This window comes from Lissotriton vulgaris, chromosome 5 (genome assembly GCF_964263255.1).
Source record: "Lissotriton vulgaris chromosome 5, aLisVul1.2, whole genome shotgun sequence".
NCBI classification, from domain to species: Eukaryota; Metazoa; Chordata; class Amphibia; order Caudata; family Salamandridae; genus Lissotriton; species Lissotriton vulgaris.
In genome coordinates this window covers 1635978871-1636002225 of record NC_141693.1, presented here as the reverse complement: position 1 = coordinate 1636002225, position 23355 = coordinate 1635978871, and the positions used below count along the sequence as shown (strand labels likewise).

The following is a 23355-nucleotide window of genomic DNA, read 5'->3' as shown; positions in this document are numbered from 1 at the left end:
GCCCTCAGCTCCCTCGGTGTCTTTGAACTTAAGTAAACTGAATCCGTTTACTTAAGTTCAAAGACGCCGAGGGAGAACTGACAATCATGTCAGTCAGCATGACGTCGGACGCGCCACCCCCTTCAGAGGCTGAAGGGGGTGGGCGGTCTGGCGTCATGTTGACTGACATGATTGTCACCAGCAACACAAGTGCGCATAAGTGGGGACGGAGGGTGAATTTTCGAACCGTGCCCACTCATGCACACTTGTGTTTTCCCTTGTTTGCGCATGCCCATTAGGAGCCCCTCGGCCTCCTAATGGGTGTGCTGCAGTCGAAGATTAGCCTGTGCCCCTAAGCCACGCCTGGCGCTGCTGGCAGCGCCAGGATTGGCTGAGAGGGGCTGCCAGGGCCATTCGTGAACAAGGCTCCAAGGGGAGCAGCAGAGGTGACGTGGACTGGCTGAGGTAAGTTTTTCCTTTTATATTTAATTCCCTGCCAGGCTGCCACCCACCCCCGCGCCCGCGCAAACCCCCTCTCCATACTATTTGAAGCGAGTAGTGATGTCATAAAATGGCAGCAGTAAGAACATTCGAGATGTGCGTTTATTACAGGAAAGTGACGTTATATTTTCTGTTCACTTTCATATATTTATTGCAAAAAGTACACACAGGTGACAGTCACGAAGTTTTACAAGATTTGGACCGTCACCGGTATATTACAACTACTTATTGCTTAAGTGCTTTCATATTTATTTTATTTAGGGGAGTTTTATATACTGCGAACTAGACCCGATAAATCGGGTATCAGAGCGCTTTACATAGCAGTTTCCACCTTTTGCACTAAGTGTAATTGGTCTCTTTGTGACTTTTGAGACACCAGTGAGGAAAAGTTACACAAGGTAAGCGCTTGTGTATATCAAAATTAAATGAGTGTGAGTTATTTGGTTCAGCGCCACCAACTAATACTCGTGAGAGAAAAAAACGACAGTGAAATATATAAAGGCCAAAAATCGAGAAATATGCGAAACTTTGCTGCCCATAATCTTTGCACACCTAGTTTAATTACACACACAGCAAGTTTCCGTGTGGTATATACAGATGAAATCCGGTCAATATTACACACCGGAGCGCTCTGACCATATTTATTCATTCATTCAAAGAAACACCGCCTTTTTATGTTACCAGTTATCATTTTATAGTGGGAACATGGTTGCTGGTAGCAGGTGGAGTGAGGAGTTTCAGACTGCTGTGTGTGACATTTTCATAATTTCAGTGTAATTATGAGTGACATTTCAATGACTATGACTGACAAAATCTCTTCACCACATAGCAAACAAAACAGGAGAACGTTGATATACACGAGCCATTGCCAGTTTCCTCCTGCCCCAGGCCGAAAAAAAAGTATTTTTATATTAAGTTTGCTCTATGAGTGCTGAATGTTACTTAGATGGCCGGCTGTGTGTCCAGACACTGTTTAATAAAGTGTAACATGCCAGGCCAAAGACCAGGTTTCCATGGCAAACACAGTAAAGGTCTCTGGGCCCAGCTCATACTGCCCCAGCGCTCACTGCCTCTGGCACAGGTGAACAGAAGTTGAGGGCACCTCCTATAAGAGAGAAAAGCACCATAGGCAGTACCGCAGAGGAGCTAAATATGTGTGACAACACAATTTAGTGCGGTGATGCGGGGGCACACACTACAATGTGTTACATTACCGTCTAATGCGTTGCACTTGGCAGGGCCGACTGGAGTGGTGGGCGGGGCCTCTACGAACCTGTGCGCATCTAGAGGCAGAGGGACTGGGGGACAAGTCATGTGGGCCCGAGCTGCATCAGACCCTCATTTGTGGGAGTCTGTGAGGGGCCTGGAGGGGGGATGGGGTGCTGGCACTGGCAGGTACTTACTAGCTGAGAGGGAAAGAGCAGGTAGGCCAAGGTCTCATTTAAAGCAGCAGAGGCTGTAGGCATGGGGGGTAGGCAGGGGAAATAGCCCTGGGAGGCACAGTTGAACAAAGCAAGTAGTGGGGAATAGGCCCCCCTCTCCCCAGTGCCAATCTTCGTAGTAAAGGGGGGAATTTTGGGAGCAGGCACCAGATGCAGCCAGGGAGTATTTGGAATGGGAAGTGATGGGATGAGACTTTGGGGGAGGCGGGGAAATAGAGGGGCACCTTGCTGGAAGGAGAGGAGGCCTACAGTGGAATAAGCTGGAAATGTCACAGGGCCTTTTTACAGTGACTGAGGATGCACAATTAAAATTGAGCAATGGAGAGGAGGAGAGGTAGGAAACAGAGCAAGTCGAGGGCCAGCTAGTTGCAGGTAGAAGCATTTTAGTGGGGGGTGCTGGAGAGAAGACCTTTTAGTCACTGCTGTCCATTCCATTCTCCGGGTGTGCATAGAGGTCCATTGTTTACCTGCATGTGCCTGTGATGGTTCAAGACTTCTTTGTCCATTATGTGGTTTTAGTGCATTCCACATTGGTTAATACGTGTATTATTGAGGTGGTGAAGGCTTCGCTTACTGTATCACTTGGGCTTTTGTTGAGTGCTGTGCTTGGAAGGTGCTATTGGGCATGATACAAAACACCACAGTTGTGCAGATGTCACACACAGTAAAAGCACCACACGCTGAACGGCAGGAGGCTATGGCAAAAAGTGTGCTTGTTGCGGCAGAAGCAGGTAGTTTAGCGGGAGTACAGACAGGTTGTCGCAATAATGAATTTAGTGCATGTATTCAGTGCAGCAGAAGCATCAAGGCGCAAGTGAAGCGGGCGGTTGCGGAGCATCAAGCAGGACCATTTGGTTGTCTGCCCTAACGCCCTTCTTTCAAATGTCACCAGCCACCACTGATAATATGCCCCCACATTCAGCGCTTGCCCTCACCTTATTGTGTTTGCTAATTTCACTCTGCTGGAAGATTTTAATCTTCACTTTGATGACCCTTCGGATTATGACGGTTGGTACCTTAATACAGATCATCTTGTCTCTCAATTTGCACCAGCAGGTAAATTCTCGCACCCACTCTGCAAAGCATTTTATTGATTTGTTTTTCTCTAATTGTCCTCTGAGGATTAGTCCCCAGGAGGAAATTCTTTAGTCTGATCATTTTCAAATTCCTTATAGGTAGAAGGTGGTTAACCTGAATCAAAAGGCTAGTTCTGCCGTTCATACATTTTTCTGTGCCTGGATTGAGGTCCAGGCTTCTGACTGGGTGGAGTTCTTAGAAGCAGCTGTTAGTGAAATTTGACAATGGAGGGGCATAAAGAACACAAGTAAAATTTACTGAAATTGAATGAGCAATTGAAGCATGTCCCAACTCTTACAATAAGGATTCAGGACTACTTATGCTTGTGTTTGCCCACCTTTGTAAATAAATGCAATGAAAACACTGCACGATTTTACCCCACATCACAATTTGGTAGAGCGCAGATGTAAAACATGCATTAATTTCATTATAGACGAATACAATAAACATATGTCCAGAAGGTGGCGATGTTTGACTACACCACTTCAGAACAGCTTTGCATAGTCTCAAGGAAAAGGCAGGAGAAATGTAGGAATTTAAAATGTGGTTATAGAAAATAAATAAGACTTTCTACAGCTTTCCCTCCGTGAAATATAGTCACTAAAAGTGCTACTGACATTGCTTACTGTGAAATAGAACCAATGGCATATTTCCCTAAGACGCATGATATTTTATTGTTATGTTATGTTATTGGTCTTTAAAATGCGCACAGCTAATCCGAGAAGTTTCCAGGCACATGCCTAAGAGGTAGACTGATATCCTCTGATAAGAAATATCTAAAGAGAAATGTCTTCAGTTGCTTCCTGAAAATACCCGGGGAGCGGACAGCACATAGCTCCCCTGGAAGCTGAATCCAGGGGCGCCAGCCATTGCCAACTAGACATCCCCATTTCTAAAAGTCTCAGAACACTTTACATCACACACACGGTACACAGAGACAATGTGTGTAAATCAGTCTATAGGAAATTTTACATAAGAAAGAGGACTTCAAGGTGTAGGAGTCAGATTCCATCCATACTGTTAGGCAACATAGATTAAGAGTGCTTGATCTGAAGAACAGGGGTGTAGCTCAGTCAGTTAGATTGGGGGGTGGTGAAAAAGAGATTTACCAACCATCACTGCCATTGAAATGTAAATTGATACTTGTATAGCGCACTACTCACCCTCAAGGGTCTCAAGGCGCTTGTACGAATACCACTGTGGAACCCATCCTTGCTTTCCCCGTGAGGCATTCACTCCTGGGTACCCCCAAGGTGGAGGCCAGGCATCCTTAGCATTGTGGGGGCCGTTGTGGAGATTAAGCAAGCTATTGCCCAGAGTTGCAGAGTGGGACTCCATGATCGGAATAAGCACCAAGGCGAGAATTATCAGGTCCGTGGAATTTTGAGCACAGGACCCGCCGAGGCAGGGAATTGAACCCCGGTCCAGGGCTAGACCTCTGCATCATGGTCTGCCGCTCTAATCATCGAGCCACACTTCTCCAGGTGGAAAATGGATGAAAATAGTATACGATTTAAAAGGCTTCCATACACCACACAAGAGTCATCCAGTCCTTTCTTTATTCTTGGTTCATTTTGTGAGAGAGGGAAGAGGATGGGGTGGGTGTATACAATCTCTGGAAAGTTTCATAGAGATGTGTATCTCTGCTATGGGGGCTGCTAATCCCAGTGGAAACTCAACCATAGACACTGCCAGCCCGACTGGAGGCCCCTGAACCCAACTGCACGCACCAGAATCCATTTATTATGGGGGTGACATACCCAAAACACCACCCGGAGCTACGACCCTGCTGGAGAAGCGCAAACTCAGGTTTTAAAAGTACCAATATGGTGCTCCATCTCCACAGCAACCTTCTAGGACAGATGGAAACAAGCACACATTGAGACCCCACCCCTAAAGAAAGCCTGCACTTACCCCAACAATTTCAGAACTTACTGTCCGATCTCCTAGCCAAAGTTCTCTTGAGGATCGTGAAATTATGCACTAAGGGCTCGATTCATAAAGGTAAAGTTAGACCAAAAGTCTAACTTAAACCAAAAATCTAACTTTACTACTTTTCAGGTATTCACAAAGGTGAAGTTAGACAAAAGGCTAACTTAGACCAAAAATCTAACCTTACTCACAGTAACTTACCTTTGTGAATGAGGAAAAGTAGTAAAGTTAGACTTCTAGTCTAATTTAGGCTTTTGGTCTAACTTTACATTTATAAATTGGGTTCTAAAGTAATAATATATGTATATATGTATGTATAAACCATTTTATAGCGCGCTCCGTTACTTGAGAGAATCCTGGCGCGGGTACAGGAGAGGCAGACAGCAGAACAAAAAGAAGGCATCTTAGCTTACACTCTTGAACAAATGTGTTTTCAGGTGTTTTTTGAATTCAGCCACTGAAGGCATAGAGCGCAGATGGAGAGGGAGAGCGTTCCAGGCCCGTGCCCCGATCACAGAGATCGATTGGCCACCGAGTCTTGCTCGTTTGAAACGGGGAAGGTACAATTTGAACAGAGTGGAAGATCTGAGGGTGCGTGCAGGGACATAGCTGGTAAATCTCTTTCTCAGATACAAGGGGCCTTGATCGTGAGTAGCACGAAACGCAAGCACCAGGGATTTAAACAAAATGCGTTGTGCAACAGGAAGCCAGTGGAGCGTGCGTATCTCTGCACGGACGCTCTTCCATCTAGGGGTGTTAAATATTAGACGGACAGCCGCATTCTGGATAATTTGCAGGAGTTTCACCAGATAGGCCGGAATGCCACTGAACAGTGCATTCGCATAGTCCAGCCTTGCCAGTATAAGTGCCCGAGCAACCGTCTCCTTAGCATCCCTAGGGAGCAAGGGGAAAAATTTGCGGAGCCTTCTCAGAGTGGCAAAGCAGGTGCCTGTAAGTTTTTTAATATGGTCCTCGAATCTGAGATCCTCTGTGAACCAGATGCCAAGGTTTTTGGCAGGTCTCCCCATCTGTTTCGGGCTGGGAATGTTTGGAGGCCACAGTGTGTTTTTGAATGAGGGGGGGGAAGGAACCATAGAAAAGCACTTCAGATTTTTCCTCGTTGCATTTCAACTGGGCCTGCGTTAGCCAGCGAAATACAGAGGACAAACACAGATGAACTGCCGACGTATCCAAATTATCGTCTGGCCAGGTGAACAGCAGTTGGGTATCATCTGCATACCCTATGATCTTAGCCCCAAACTGTTCTGCCAAATAAACCAGGGGGGTAATATAGACATTGAACAGTAAGGGGCTAAGAGTGGACCCCTGCGGGACCCCTGTAAGCAGTGGTTTAGGCTCAGAGGCGTGAGGAGGCATCCAGACCTGCTGGGTCCTGTCAGATAGAAAAGAGGACAGCCAGTCTAAAACAACCCCACCAATGCCAATGGCTGACAGCCGGCGGAGGAGAAGCTCATAAGGGACGGTATCGAACGCGGCAGAGAGGTCCAATAAAATTAGGACCGCTCTGCCGCCTCCGTCTAGGCAGTCCCGGATTGCCTTGGTCATCTCCACCAGCGCCGTCTCAGTGCTGTATGCAGCCCTGAAGCCTGATTGAGCAGGGTGGAGGGCATTGGAGGCTTCAACAAAGCTCTCCAGTTGTTGAAGAACTACCTTCTCACAAATTTTCGTGAGTGCCGGTAAAAGGGAAATGGGCCGGTAGTTTCCGGGAACCGACGCATCCAGTCCTGGTTTTTTCAGAAGCGGCAGCAGCTTGGCCTGTTTCCAAACTGAAGGCACCTCGCCAGCGGCCAGGGAGAGATTAACTATCTGCGTGATCTCAGCGCAGACTGTTTCCGCCACTTCCGAAAGCACCCGGGCCGGGCACGGATCGGCTGGAGAGCCAGACTTCAGAGACTGGAGGAGAGGGAGAACAGTACACTCCGCAAATTTGCGCGAAGTTCGTAAGCTGCTGACCCGGACATGGACATAATGAAGGACCCAAGTCAGCTGCAAGGCAGTCGGCGGGAAGAGCCGCTAGAAGGTCCTGCTGAATCCTCGCTATTTTAGTAATAAAAAAGGTGGACAACTCCTCGCACCATCGCGCAGAGGACGGGAGGGAAACAGCATCAGCAACAGGTGACACAAAGCTTTTAACAATAGCAAAGATCTCTCTGCTATTGTTATCCGCCCTGGCGATGCGCCCTGCATAGTAGTTCCCCTTAGCTACCTTAATGGCTGCATAATAGTCTTTCTGGGCGAGCCGTAGAGCGGATTTAGCCTCAGAGCTATATCCACATCTCCACGCTCGTTCTAATTTTTTGCACCCCAGTTTCATCTCTCTCAGTTCAGGGGAGAACCAGGGTTGAGAGGGAGAGCGCCTGACTCTAGTCAGCGTGGTTTGCTTAGTGGAGGCAGTAGCCGCCTGCCGAACCCACTCATTAAACTCGCAAGTCGCAGCATCCAGAAGCGTCTTAAGTTTTGGGCGAGTTCTGGACAAAGCCTGTCTAAACGCGGGCAAGTTAATCTTTTGAGGATGACAGATGGGAGGAGGGAGGCTGGGTTCTGCCATTTCCCACGTAAACCTGACCAGATCGTGGTCGGACCAGGTTGTTTTTTCAACAATCACGGACTGAATGGGGAAGTTGGAGCAAACCAAATCGAGCAGATGGCCACCCGCATGAGTCGGGGCAGTCACCCATTGTTTAAGCTGAGCAAGCTCGAGGATTTCACCAAGTTTGCGGGCTTCAAGGGAATCAGGAACGTCCATATGAATATTTAGGTCGCCGATCAGCAAAAACTTGGGGAAGCCTAAGGCCCGTGGCACTATATATTCTTCTAGGGAGTCCAGAAAGTGATTAGCCTGGCCCGGGGGCCTATAAATCAGAGATCCACCTAAAGTGAAATGGGGGGAAGTTTTTATAGAAAAGTGAAGAACATCACCCCCTACATCCGCAATCAGAGGCTCAGAGGCGAAGCTCCACCCATCCCTAAAAACAACTGCTAATCCACCCCCTCTGCCCAGGGGTCGATCTACCCTAGCTATCTTAAAGTCCCTGGGGACAGCAAGTTCCACACTGGGAGCGGAAGTACTGGTCATCCACGTCTCCGTGAGGAACAGTACCTCCAACTGGCCGTCCACCAGTAGTTCATAAACATCAGCGGCATGCCTCACCGCAGATCTAGCATTAATCAATCCCGCCCTAATGTTGGTAACAGTGGCGTTATTGACTAAAGGTGGGGGGAGGGAGGGTTGGGGGTGAAAACCACAGTTGGGGCATTTGGCCAGACCACCGTCTGGAACAGCACGTGGGCAAGGCAAACCCTTGACGGGGGGAGCAAGTCTCCGAAGATCGTTGCGTGAGAACTTGCGTTTCTCTAGCATGGCCATCCCCAAAGGTCGCCGAGCAGAGTGGCTGGCCCTGGGCCCGTCCGGGGCACGGACGGGCACAGACGGGCCCTCCTTTGGCGCTCCTTCGGCGCCCAGACGGCGCGCCCGCTGCGCGCGACCGCTGCGCGCCCTATGAGGGACCATTCTATACCCTCAATTAAAGGGAACCATCAAGTGAAAAACCATACTCCCCTTTATCAGAGCAAACTGATAGTTAATCAATAAAAAATACATTTAAAAAACTGTTAGTAAAAGAAATCAGCACGTGCAATAGTATACAAGGCATAAGCTCTAAAATATGAAAAAAGGTGGAAACCTTTATAATGGAGAACATTTTGAAGACATCTAGTTTGCAGGCAATACTAGAGTGTAAATGCTCCGCTAATGGACAAGTAAATACCGCTGGAATGGTATCCAGTATTGGGTCTAAGTTGTATGCACCCAGTGTGTGTCAGTGTACAGCACAGGTGCCATGTTGGTTGTTAATAAACACAATGTTATCAAAGTAAAAAGAGGACTAAGCAAGCCATATGTTTGTAAGAATGGAAGGAAATCACCATCAGTGTAACTTTGAGATGTATAAGAGAGAAGGCACTAATAGGAAAACAAATGGCAAATGATGCACTGTAACATAAGTGTAATATTACTGTACAGAGGAATGGGGAGACAAGATTAATAGTGGAACCATCATGACTGGGCATGTCATATTTAGGTTGCTAAGCTAGTCACACATTGGGGTCCATAACCGCCTTTGGTGTTGAAGTCAATAAAAAACAATAGTGAATAATACGAACAGGAAGACTGGAACATCTTACCTGATATAATATCACATCAAGGAAAAAATTAAAGAACCTATCTAAAGATAAATATCAAAATATATATGGGTTTCTGGTTAGAAAGAAAATGTATGTACCCCCAATGTGAAATAAATATCACATGAGGACAGGTGAGATGTCCAATAGAGTAAAGGGTAGAGGAAGGATGTTTCTGGGTATATTGCAACTACCTTGGTAATAAATCAAATGGAAAGAAGTAATGTGGTGCATGAGAAATAATGTGAAGAGTTAGGCTCCCACATGCTGTATCTCCTAAGAGCATCTAAAACCCACCATATACATAATACTGATATTCGTGATCTGTTCTGAGCCCCAACTCCACTAATTTAAGATTACCATCTAGAGTGCCTCTGTTTTACATAACCTCTCTTTTATCAATCCTGGGGTCAATAAGTAGTTTCTATATACCATAACATTTGAAACTTTTGTGATTGACCCGTGCATGACATGTGGTGCAATTGATTGCAATGGGATATCTGGTGTCTGTGTGATTGCTAGCTCTGTAGTGTTCTGCCATTTTTCTTTTAGTGATTTGAAAGTGCTACCAACATAGATTTTACAACATTCGTAAACTAGTTCATACCAACGTATGGAAATGTATGCCATATTTTTATCAAGTGTCAATATTGTACTAAAGTTATGTTGGAAAGACTTCCTGTTATCTAAAAAATGACACATATTACAGCGCCCACATCTGTTGAGTACCTTTCTAACATTGTTGGACGGGTTGGTAACAGGGTTCTCTACTGGGTAACTAGGGCTTATAATGTTTCTAATATTCCTTCCTCTACAGAAGGTAATACCTGGGTGCCTAATAATCAATTTTGCAGTGGTCTTATCATTAGTGAATAACTTCCCATGTCTATGGAATTCTCTGCTGAATTTCCCAGTATTGGTACCATAAGATGTGATAAGTCTGATGAGATCTGTGGCCTTGGTGATCAGTTTTGAGAGTCTGTTAAGAAACTGAACCTTATTGGTTATGGATTCTATCACTTGTCTATTATAGTTCCTTGCTAGAAATCTAGTTTGCATAACAACAAGATTCTTGCAGAATCCTGAGTCATCTCTGCAGTTCCTCCCTGCCCTGACCGTTTTCCAAGTTATCTCTCACATGCTATACAGAAAGGTTACTATGATGCTTGGACCACTTGTCCAAGTCAAGAGACACTATTTTGAAAAATAAGTCAAGCCACTTGTCAGTTGTGGAGTTAATCTGAATTTAGATTGTAGTCTACTACCCACACTTTGACCCATTTTTAATTTTTTTTTAAATTTTTATTGTCGCTCAGTTCATAGCATAATCAAAGCAAGTACAAGATGTATAAACATCAATCTATCAAATAAAATGCTGCAAGTACAATAGAACATCGGAATACGCAAGCCATCATAGCAAAAGCAAAACCCAAAAAAGAAGAAAAAAAGACAAAAATGATTGAACAGTGATTACATTATCAAATCGACAATAAATGCTACCGGCTAATCTGGGCATTTACTTACTAGGTGATCGATCAAAGGCTGCCAAATTTTAATCCCCAATTGTCTTTTTTTCAACAATTTGATGCGATACAGATTAACTTCTAAATAGAATACATTATAAAACTTTGCCCGCCACATCTCATATGAAGGCGCATCGGGGTTCAACCACATAGAAGCGATGCATAGACGGGCAACTGACATAGCCATAAAGAAAAAATACAGATTTTGATAATACAGTGACAAAATATCCATATCTTTACATAATCCAAACATCATCATCTCTTAAGATATCGACACATCGAGATTTAAGATATTTGCCAGAAATTGTGCTGTAGATACAAAATATGGTTTCAACACTCTACAATCAAAAAATATGTGCACGATGTCCGCCATATCGGCTTGACACCTATAGCATTTCCCATTATGCATACTGCCCCACTTCCTCATCTTTGCCGGCGTATGATATAAATTAAATAAAGTTTTATAATGATGAGAACGTAAATTAGCCGCCAAAATAATTTTTGCATTACATGTAATGGGGTGACCCTGTAACCCTCAGAACCTGGGTGGGTAATAGAACAATAATAATGGTTCTGTCGGACTGAAATACACAGTAATATAGTATTTCCTGGTTTGTTACTCACAACATCCGTCCCTATAAGGGTACAACGATAGCGGTACCTATACCAATATGAAACAGAACACACTGACCACACTGACCACAATGAAGATTAGAGTAAAGTTTTAGTCATATACTTTTATCTTCTCTGAATTGTATTAAAACATTGATTATAGATGTCCAGACAAACACAAAACATATATACCACATACATTTTGAGTAGGACTCATATACATTTAAAACAACATACAAAATTGTCAAGTCACGAAATTATTAGTAGCATCAACTATAAGAGCAATAATCCACTAGGCATATCAATCAATTCTTGGTTCCTAGTAGATTTTATAAAGTTGATTTCACGATAGAGAAAATGCGTCGACGTTTCGACCCTGGGGTGTAGGTGTAGGTGTAGGACGATCTTTTCAAGTACTGTCCACTCTATTTCCTCGGACGTATGTCCCAGTCGTGAATAGTGATCCACAAGTGGTGCGCCCACCACTTTGCACTAAATCCTGCTATATACATATATAGGACCAGGTACCCAAGAGAAGCCGAGGTCCAGAAAAGGTGAGCATAGCTAGTGCTATCACCTTTTGTGCTTAGTTCCACTGACCCCCATTTGACACATGTCCATTATGTTCATAGGCTGTCCCACAACCGTAAAGTCCTGATGAAGACCCGCCCCTGATGCGCACAACCAGCACATCGCCCCCCAGGGTCGAAACGTCGACGCATTTTCTCTATCGTGAAATCAACTTTATAAAATCTACTAGGAACCAAGAATTGATTGATATGCCTAGTGGATTATTGCTCTTATAGTTGATGCTACTAATAATTTCGTGACTTGACAATTTTGTATGTTGTTTTAAATGTATATGAGTCCTACTCAAAATGTATGTGGTATATATGTTTTGTGTTTGTCTGGACAGCTATAATCAATGTTTTAATACAATTCAGAGAAGATAAAAGTATATGACTAAAACTTTACTCTAATCTTCATTGTGGTCAGTGTGGTCAGTGTGTTCTGTTTCATATTGGTATAGGTACCGCTATCGTTGTACCCTTATAGGGACGGATGTTGTGAGTAACAAACCAGGAAATACTATATTACTGTGTATTTCAGTCCGACAGAACCATTATTATTGTTCTAAAATAATTTTTGCAGCCATATCAATTGATTCTTGAACAATCTGCTCAGGAATACCAAGCCTAGAACTCCATTTCCCTGCTTGTATATCAATATCATCCCGCTGTGTACGTAACAAACTATCATATAAAGTTCCAATCTTGGCTGGTCTATTCAAGACTTCAAGAAAATCGTTAGTGTCTATAGATAGAATACAGCGATGCTTAAAAATTAAATCCCGCAGCTGTAAATATTTAAAAAATCATTCTGGGGAATTGCAAATTTCCCGTTTAAACCATCAAATGTAACCATGGCACCGGCATGAAACATACTACCTAGACAAACATTTAAGTAACGTAAAATTTAATTAAGGAAACCAAGGTCATTTTTCTATTTTGTGATTGAAAGCAAGTTCATAGTATCCTAGATACCTTGTCTAGCGAGGACACAATTCCACTGTAGATGGATAATCCTTTATAAATGTGTGTATTAAGGGTAAAGTGTCTACTGAGTTTCAATTTATGTAAAAACATAAACAAACCTATCTATATTTAGTTGATATCATATTGGCCACCTCAAAAGAAACCCTGGGCCTTCTTTAGGACAAGAGCAATATTGTTAGTAAATATATTAGGGAATGGATTAATGGCTGGCACATCATATGCAAAATTCCCATTGAGTACTCGCTGCTGTTCCCAGTAATATAAATATACTTATTAGAGAATTCAATTAGTTGTTTTTTGTCTGTGACCAAATTTCCACCCTTCTTTTTTCTTGAGGGCATTCTGCTTTTCCTGTTACCCTACTGTCAAGAATATGCTCCACAAGAGAACATGGGAATATAAGAAGATTTTTAAGTTAACCTGGATATTGATCGAGATGGGGCTGTGTGAATGCCGTACACTGCTTTTCATTACAGAACATGAAAAGTGTTTTTTTTTTAAACATGCAGATATTTTTTTTTGCGAACTATGAAGACACTCTAATGGAATAATACTAAATTATTAGCTGTGAGAAAAATGCAGACAGGTTCAGGTTGGTGTAGAAAGAAGTTTTGAATGAGTAGAGACATATAAATATAAATGTTAGATTAAAGGAAGGAGAAAAGTCATGATTTACTAGTACTGTTGCTTTGATTTGATTCTCAAGTGTGAAGTCAGATTATTAGTACATCAATACTTGAGGGGTTAAATGTGAAAGAGGCCGTAAGTATGATCCCCACTCTGAAAGGTGCTGAAAAGGCGATCTGATGATCTCAAGCTCATCAAAGTGGCCCGGAAAGGTTAAAACTGTAATAAATAAAGTTACCATGGTGAGGTCATTTAATTCTTTTATGAATGACTTTTGTGGAGGGTGGTATTGACAGCAGAAGTAAAATGGTGATTTCAAGGTAAAAAGTATGAGCATCTGATGCTAAGAAGGTGTTGAAAATAGTTAAGTTGGAGGGTCCACGCTTCTAGAGGCATTTCAATGGAATTTGAAATGTTGATACTTTAAGTTAATTCTTTGGCAAATGTTCTTTTTAAATTGTATGCATTCAATAAGCAATTTCTCCTAAGCTTTCAATGTCAAAATTTGCCACAGGGAACTGTAAGCATTTCCAATTCTCACAAGGTAGGATAGGCCTATAGATTGGAAGTAAACGGGAGACACAAGAGTCTGTGTTCTAATACTCTAATACAGCAACTGTCCTGTGAGCTCCACTCTCCCATATAATAGATAATTATACTCTACAACAAACAGGGTATTATTTTATTACAAGATCCTTCCATATGTTCTCAGATAGTGGTACTTCAGCATTGCTGCAGATAAGCGCGATCCAGACTTGTTTCACCTGTCTGCTGCTGCTTCAATGATAAGTTTGCAGGGACTCTGCCATGGGTGGTGCAGCTTCAACAGCTACCCCGATCTGTTTTAGCTGCTGCACAACTAACAGAAAATTGCAAAAAACACAGTTGATGGACAGAATGCAGAACAATGTCTTACATTCACCCCAGTACAAAGATCTGGGCCTAAATCCATTGTTTGTTTGCACTCCACACCACCCTAGGTCAGACAATGGTTATATGCAAATCAGCCTTGACCCTGTGCCTCATGGAACCAGTCCAGCCCGAACTACCAAGCCAAGTCTTTCCTAGACCGGAATCAAGCATCCAAGGACCGGTTTCTGGCTATCAGCCTTCTTCAGCCTGGATAGCTTGACTCAAGTGATGTTGAGAGCCTGGGACTCACGTCTGAGCATACCCAGCCCACTCGGGGTGAAAATTGCAAAAAACACAGGTAATGGACAGAATGCAGAACAATGTCTTACATTAACCCCAGTATAAAGATCTGGGCCTAAATCCATCGTTTTTTTGCACTCCACACCACCCTAGGTCAGACAATGGCTATATGCAAATCAGCCTTGACCATCTGCCTCATGGGAACAGTCCAGCCCGAACTACAAGCCATGCCTTTCCTAGACCGGAATCAAGCATCCAAGGACCGGTTTCTGGCTATCAGCCTTCTTCAGCCTGGATAGCTTGACTCCAGTGATGTTGAGAGCCTGGGACTCACGTCTGAGCATACCCAGCCCACTCGGGTTGAAAATTGCAAAAAACACAGTTGATGGACAGAATGCAGAACAATGTCTTAAATTCACCCCAGTGCAAAGATCTGGGCCTAATTCCATCGTTTTGTTGCACTCCACACCACCCTAGGTCAGACAATGGCTATATGAAAATCAGCCTTGACCCTGTGCCTCATGGGAACAGTCCAGCCCGAACTACCAAGCCATGTCTTTCCTAGACCGGAATCAAGCATCCAAGGACCGGTTTCTGGCTATCAGCCTTCTTCAGCCTGGATAGCTTGACTCCAGTGATGTGGAGAGCCTGGGACTCACGTCTGAGCATACCCAGCCCACACGGGGTGAAAATTGCAAAAAACACAGTTGATGGACAGAATGCAGAACAATGTCTTACATTCACCCCAGTACAAAGATCTGGGCCTAAATCCATCGTTTTTTTGCACTCCACACCACCCTAGGTCAGACAATGGCTATATGCAAATCAGCCTTGACCCTGTGCCTCATGGGAACAGTCCAGCCCGAACTACCAAGCCATGTCTTTCCTAGACTGAAATCAAGCATCCAAGGACCGGTTTCTGGCTATCAGCCTTCTTCAGCCTGGATAGCTTGACTCCAGTGATGTGGAGAGCCTGGGACTCACGTCTGAGCATACCCAGCCCACTCGGGGTGAATATTGCAAAAAACACAGTTGATGGACAGAATGCAGAACAAGGTCTTACATTCACCCCAGTACAAAGATCTGGGCCTAAATCCATCGTTTTTTTGCACTCCACACCACCCTAGGTCAGCTTGACTCCAGTGATGTGGAGAGCCTGGGACTCACGTCTGAGCATACCCAGCCCACACGGGGTGAAAATTGCAAAAAACAAAGTTGATGGACAGAATGCAGAAGAATGTCTTACATTCACACCAGTACAAAGATCTGGGCCTAATTCCATCGTTTTGTTGCACTCCACACCACCCTAGGTCAGACAATGGCTATATGCAAATCAGCCTTGACCCTGTGCCTCATGGGAACAGTCCAGCCCGAACTACCAAGCCATGTCTTTCCTAGACCGGAATCAAGCATCCAAGGACCGGTTTCTGGCTATCAGCCTTCTTCAGCCTGGATAGCTTGACTCCAGTGATGTGGAGAGCCTGGGACTCACGTCTGAGCATACCCAGCCCACTCAGGGTGAAAATTGCAAAAAACAAAGTTGATGGACAGAATGCAGAACAATGTCTTACATTCACCCCAGTACAAAGATCTGGGCCTAAATACATCGTTTTGTTGCACTCCACACCCCCCTAGGTCAGACAATGGCTATATGCAAATCAGCCTTGACTCTGTGCCTCATGGGAACAGTCCAGCCCGAAATACCAAGCCATGTCTTTCCTAGACCGGAATCAAGCATCCAAGGACCGGTTTCTGGCTATCAGCCTTCTTCAGCCTGGATAGCTTGACTCCAGTGATGTGGAGAGCCTGGGACTAACGTCTGAGCATACCCAGGCCACTCGGGGTGAAATTTGCAAAAAAACACAGTTGATGGACAGAATGCAGAACAATGTTTTACATTCACCCCTAACAGAAAGCTAATTTTGGATAATGTGAGAGGATATCTACTGGTTGGTAATCCGTCAAGTACGAATTGAAATATGTACCTCTGAAATTCATATTTTGGGTAATTTTATTATTCTGTTTTAACTTGACAAAGAACTACTACTTTTAATGCCTATTTTGATTGAAACCTGCAGCATTAGTCTACATTAATATGCAGCCTAAATATGAATACAAAAACATGTTTAACCATTCAAATAAAAGGAAATATGCTGTATCTCCTCCAACTGTCAAATCCAAAGATGTTGTGCTTGCGGAACCATATCTAAGTACAGTTTTAAAAGAAATTAAATCCATTCTATCTAATACTGATGTCATAGTGGATATTAGGAATATTCAAAGGAATTTGGCTAATTTGTTTCTGAGTGTCTATGATAATGAAATTATCAGAAACAATAAAACTATGATCGACCAAATGTTGCCAACTCCTACCAAAATCCTTCCTCTGAAGAAAATATTTCTAGATTTAGAAAATTACAATAGACTATATCAGCTGATGATCTTTAATATACACAAGATTTTGAAGGATATGATTGCCAAGTATAGCTACAAAATATGCTACCTACACTTTTCAATCTAAACTCTGAAGACAAATTTGAGATAGATAAGACACAGCACATTCCTTTTATCACAAAATGATCCAGCTCTAATCTAGCTATGACAAACTTTGTCATAATCACCTCGTAATAGATAAGCGAAGCTTATAGACTTAAAGATTTACGTTTTGAATATGGTGTCTTTGATCCCTCCACCATGAGAATTTAGAAAAGTGATATTTCTAAAGAATTTAAACAACCATCAGATTTGATAACCTACTTGGATCTCATGCTTTACCTATTGAAACTCAAGAATCAACTATATAATAAAAATGTATACCAATGTTCTGTACACTGTATATGCATGTTATGGATTTAGGCCCTTAATACAGATATATCTGGTGAGCTCTGTATTGTTACTTGTCCTTAAATATGCACAGTTGTGCTCCAGCACTGTTGTGGTTGTTTTGTTGTGAATCGTATAGGTTATATATTATCTGGCTTTTTTGCTTTGCCTCACCTGCATGAGCCAATATATTTATTCCTACTTGTGGTATATCTGTCTATGCTCTTGTTGTATTTTATCTTTCTATACAATATTACTTTCTCTATGGTTAGCCCATACCACCTCAAGATCATCTCTCTTAATGTTAACGGACTAAGGCCCTGAATACAAATTTGGCGGCCTGGGCCTCCATGTCTCTGACCCACTCCCACACTGCCATACCTGCCCGCCGCCACCCACCAGAGAATGAGTAATTTAGTTGTCTGGTGGGCAGGCGGCATTGTGATCCCGCAGCGGTGCAATTTAAAGGCTCGTAAAGAGCCTTTATTATTGCACCGCAGCAGGACTGACAATGGACGTTCTTGCCCGGCATGGACTGAGCAATCCATGCAATGCAGGAACAAGCGTGTATGCACACAGGGTGGCAGAATATGTGCCTTCCTGCATGCACAGGGGCAACAGGGGGCCTGTAAGGCCCACTTTGTTTCCCCACCACCAGCCTTTTAATGGAGGGCTCAACTCCATGAAAAGGCTGGCGGTGGGAAAAATCGTAATACGCATTGGCAGAGCTGCAGTGGCACTGCCATGCTTATTCATTCCCCAGACTGCTCTGCCACTGCCTGGGATCACGGAACCCTGGCGGTTGTCATGGTCCTAAAGCGCTCCGACCACTGTACTCGTAATACAGCATTCATACCGCTGGCGTGGCTGTCCTAGACCACCACTGCAACTCCACCATGAGGTTGGGGGTCCAATGGACTGTCAAACACATACTGAGTCCCCAAGTCATCCAGTTAAACATAAAAAAAATTGAATTCATCCAGATATATGTCTGATATATGTCTTCTCCGAAAGGCACATATTAATGAGAAAACACTAGCTTTGAGCAGCTAGCAGTTTGGGCTGGAATTTTGGGTCATCTCCAGCAATTGGAAAAAAAATGTAATATTACTTTCCAAAGAACTCCAATTGTAAAAATTAAACAAGCATGCTAACACATATGGCAGATATATTTATACAAAAGTTAACTAGATACATTTATTTTAAATTTGATTAACATGTATGTGCCCACTGTTGATGATCCAACCTTTTGGAGAAACATCACCTCTGAAATTATAACATTTGGTAATGTTCCTCTGATTGTAGGTGGGGATTTTAATTGAATAAGCCGCCCAGTTCTCAACAGATTATCATCTGCCAAATTTAGACCGCCTTCATCACTCCAATTCTTTAAGGTCTTACTAAACCTACTCACCATTTGATTCTTCATTTCCTAATACAAAAGTTTTACTTTTTTTCAATCACTCTTGTCTTTCTCATTCCTGAATTGACAGTCTATTATTGTCAAGGCTATGTCCTGTAATCTCTACTACTGACATTGGAATATCAATTCATGTTAGGATTCCTATGTCTTTTAAAATTTGAGGACTTTATTTCTCACTCTAGATGGAGAATGAATGTTGATATTGTGCAGGCAATAAAGAATGATTCCTGCCATAAAGCATGCAATTAAAAAGATGGAACTTCTGATATTATGCTTTGGGATGCTCTCAAACCATCTATTGGAGGTAAAGTGATCTCTTTAGTGAAAATAAACAATTTCAGTCTAACATTTGTGATCTTGAAAAAGAGATTTCTCAATTTGAGATTATTACATTGTAGTGTTTTATTTGACCAATTATTTCTTTTTCACTAATCATATATAATAGTAGTATCTCTCTTTTATTTACAGTTTTTATTGTTTTCACATTTAGTTAATCTTAATCTTAAACTACTTTTGAATTAGTATGTAATTCTTGCCTATCCTTTGCTATTCCTGATCAGTACCTTTTTGTTTTCACTAACGTTTTTTCCATTGTCTTGCACTACTATAGAACGAAATAATAACATTATATTGAAAATGTACTTTTGGCATGCTATGGTATTTAGATAGCTTTTTTGAGGCAGAAACATGTCATACATTAAGGAAATTGTGGCTTGCATTTATGAATTCATGTAATATTATTTATATGGTGCAAACCTAGCTGGCAAACAAAGAATTGGTGTAGGACATGAGACAATACTGCTTAAGCCAAGTGGAGATTTATTTGTTTGACTAGACTTTTACATTGCATTTGACATAATAGACATTTTTAGGCAAAGGCAGATTGAGCCTGATGTTTAGTAACAGTTCCTAAACTGGAAATCAAACCCAGGTACTAAAGTTCCAAGTTGGGAACCTTGCCACTAGTCTACATCTCTTTCCCTTGGAATCAATTCCTCCACTTGGTCATTCATTTTAGTCTATTAATTCTACATCATGTGCCATCTATTCATCACCCTTCTTGGAAGATCTATGATTTGAGTGTCATAGAAAATGTTTGTATCCACTTTCATTTTCCTGCCTGTAGTGAGTTGTTACTTTTGTAAAAATAGTTGTATGCTCACATTATATATGTATGTGTGTGTATATATATATATATATATAATATATATATATATATTATATATATTATATATATATAACACCAAAACACCTCCGCTTGGGGAGCCACCGACCCTGCAGGGCGGCCCCTGAAAAATATATATATATATATTCGAAATTTGCAGTTGAACAAAAACAAATAAATCAACTATAGTCCTTATCCACAAAGAGGGGAAACCACCGGACCAGTGAGCCTCTTACAGGCCAATTACCCTGTTAAACACAGAAGTCAAAATACTGGCTAAAAGCTGGCAAACCGCCTTCTCAGATTCTAGAAAACCAGAGTACTCCATTTTGTTTTCAACATCAACTATAGTCTGGCTGTAAAATAGAGTAAAATAAAGTAAATTACTGCAGAGGAGTTATTGTGTAATATGGAATTATGAAAACATTGGCGGGGGAAGACACAAGATTATGATAAGTGTAGCATTTTGTAGATGTTCAATTAGTAGGTTTACTAAAAATTTCTCAGTGTCTCACGCACTGCTGTGTAAACAGCATTTAATGGGTCAATTTGCAATAGGTAAACATTCAACAGCACTTAGATTTTCAAGTGGGTGTGCAATGTCGACGTAGATGTATCACTAGAAGGGGTGTTATTTATTTCACAAGAAAAGCATGTAGAAGAAATGTAACCATATTGAAAATCTACACATACACAGCCACCCTGCACCACCTTATTAAAGAGTTTCGCACTGAAATGAATCAGAAAATTGTGGATGAGCAAATTATGACTGCGAAAATGCCATTAACAAGCTTGCAAGATTCCAAGTAAAGGTTAAAGCTTGTATCATGATCTTAAGGCAGTGCTACCTTAAAATTCACCATATCAAACAAAGGCTAGGTCTCAGAAATGTTAATAAATTACGAACATGTTATATGCTTGAGTGGATTTTACTATAAACCTTCAGTGGTATTATAATTCTGTTTTCATTGAGGTTGCATGACATAATGTTACAATATGAACACATTCATTTATGAAGTATGTTTGTTTGTCAATGTGAAGCATTTTCTTGGGTTTTGCAAAAAAATAAAACTCACCACGAGATTTCCAATCACCATGACCATCATGAAGACGGTAAGGCAGAGACCTTGTCCAGCCACTTCCATGCAGTCCCACATGGTTTCAATCCATTCTCCACATAAGATCCGGAAAACAATCAAAAAGGAATGGAAGAAGTCAGTCATGTGCCAGCGAGGCAATTCACAATCCTCGCTGATCTTGCAGACGCAATCCTTGTAACTTTTCCCAAAAAGCTGCATCCCAACCACAGCAAAAATGAACACAATGATGGCCAGCACCAAAGTGAGGTTACCAAGAGCTCCAACTGAATTGCCGATAATTTTGATGAGCATGTTAAGAGTTGGCCACGATTTGGCAAGCTTGAAGACCCTTAACTGAAAAAGAAAGAAGGCTGATGTTTCAGAGACAGCAAAACAGAATATCCATTGCAATTTTACATAAGAGGCATAGTTAGTGAATGCATTTAATGACATTGGACATATTTGTCGATTCCACTTGTAATAAATGATAAGGAGTTCATAATCAGACCTCGGATATCAAGAACCTTCGGTTTGAAAATTCCAGCTTTATGATGGATGATTAAACTATTATTTTATTTTCGAAGCTATTGCTGGTTGCCACCAACATTCACTATGCTCTACGGTATGATCAGCATTCACCTGTACGCTGGCAGCCCAAATCTCTTTCCGTTGTGGGCAGGCACAAAGGGAAGGTTACATATCTGTACACTGGACATCTGTGTTAATCACTCACCTTGCATATGGAAGGGGGCTGTAAAATTGCCACATTTTCCCCTCCTACTCTTACATGCCTCCTTGAAACTATTGCTGTTTCATTAATGTAACATTGTCACAATACTGTCATTTGCCTATTATTGTTACTTACTACTAACAGATTGCTGATGCCCTGGTAAAGTATTCTTCACTGTCTACAATTCCATGCCCAATAATACAGACTCTGCGTCCTTTCATAGTGAGCAGCCCTTTTCCCGATGTGGGGACCAAGCTGAATCTGCCATTCTTAGTTAGAGTGCCTTTTCATGTTTCTTTTTCAGTTGGTATTTCCTAGCCCGTTGCTTACCAGGCCATTTTCATCCCTCGTCTTTAATGTCACTCCAAAGGAAATACACAACTGCTGCTTCTTAAGTTGTGTATTTAGTTGGCTCCCTATCAGCACAAGGAAATCTGTGGTGCAGGCGTTCATCACCAGCCGGCTCGACTATAGCAACTCACTCTGTGCCGGCACCTCCACTGAACTCTTGCAAAGACTCCAGACAATCCAGAATGCAGCAGCCAAAATGACCTCAACCTGCCCGAGAGAACACATATCACTCAGCACCTAAAAGATCTCCACTGGCTCCCATCCAGAAAAGATGCCAGTTCAAACTTCTGGCCCAAGAATATAAAATACTCAAACACCAAGGACCAGACTACATGAACCACCGCCTGGTCTTCCACCAGCTGTCCAGAAACCTCCGCTCCGCACACCTCGTCCTCACGCAGTCCACGTATTTGCCACAGTTGCTCCGGAGGACGCTCCTTCCCCCACCTTGCTGCCAAAGCCTGGATCACCTTCCCCCACCACCTCTGCACTTCTCCTTCACTGGACCAGTACAGGAAAGGACTAAAGTCCTGGCTGTTCAACGGATACCTGAAGCACATCTCCTGGATGCCACCTGGGATGATTAGTCACACTATACAAATACTATACGATTGACTGTTTGATTGATTGATCTGGTGTTCATGAGCATTGAAAGGCAGGTCTCTCAGATACATGAGCATGATTGTGAGGTGATTCCTGGGTTACGTAACATGGTTGCAGACTGTCTGTCCAGGTTGGCGCTGGAGGAAAAATAGATTGAAAGTGAAGATGAGGAGAATGAGTTCAATGTGTCTGGAATTATCAGAGGTGAGGTTAGAATGGAACGTGAATATTGAACTTGATGAACTGTTTAAGGCTGTGAAGAGTTGGATAGAGATGAGATGGTAATGAGACACGTAAGATGAAGCAAACAAGTTCAGTATGCTCAAATGAAGTCTGTACTGAAGAGTTAATGTCCTCTATTGTTTTTTCACATTCTATCACTATCTTCCCCAGCTAAATTCTTTAATTTGTACAGGTCTCTGGAACTGGTGTGGCTACTTGCAGGATTTCAGAATATTTAAAACTTTTTATGAAAGGGTGGGAGTTTTTGAACCTATTTATATAAAAAAAACTGGTATAGCTTGTACATTCATCATCTGTCTGCTTACGTGGCACATTAGAGTAGTTGCATGTGGGCTTT

General features: G+C 42.5%; 1 protein-coding gene across 1 annotated transcript in view; it reads right to left on the bottom strand.

Annotated features, from left to right (window-relative positions):
* SCN4A (sodium voltage-gated channel alpha subunit 4) overlaps nt 1-23355 on the bottom strand; it is a 1232571-nt gene that overhangs the window by 366671 nt on the left and 842545 nt on the right. Inside the window, exon 15 of the mRNA XM_086923780.1 lies at nt 21089-21445. Coding sequence (XP_086779906.1) covers nt 21089-21445 — 357 coding nt within the window. The remainder of the gene's footprint in view (nt 1-21088; nt 21446-23355) is intronic.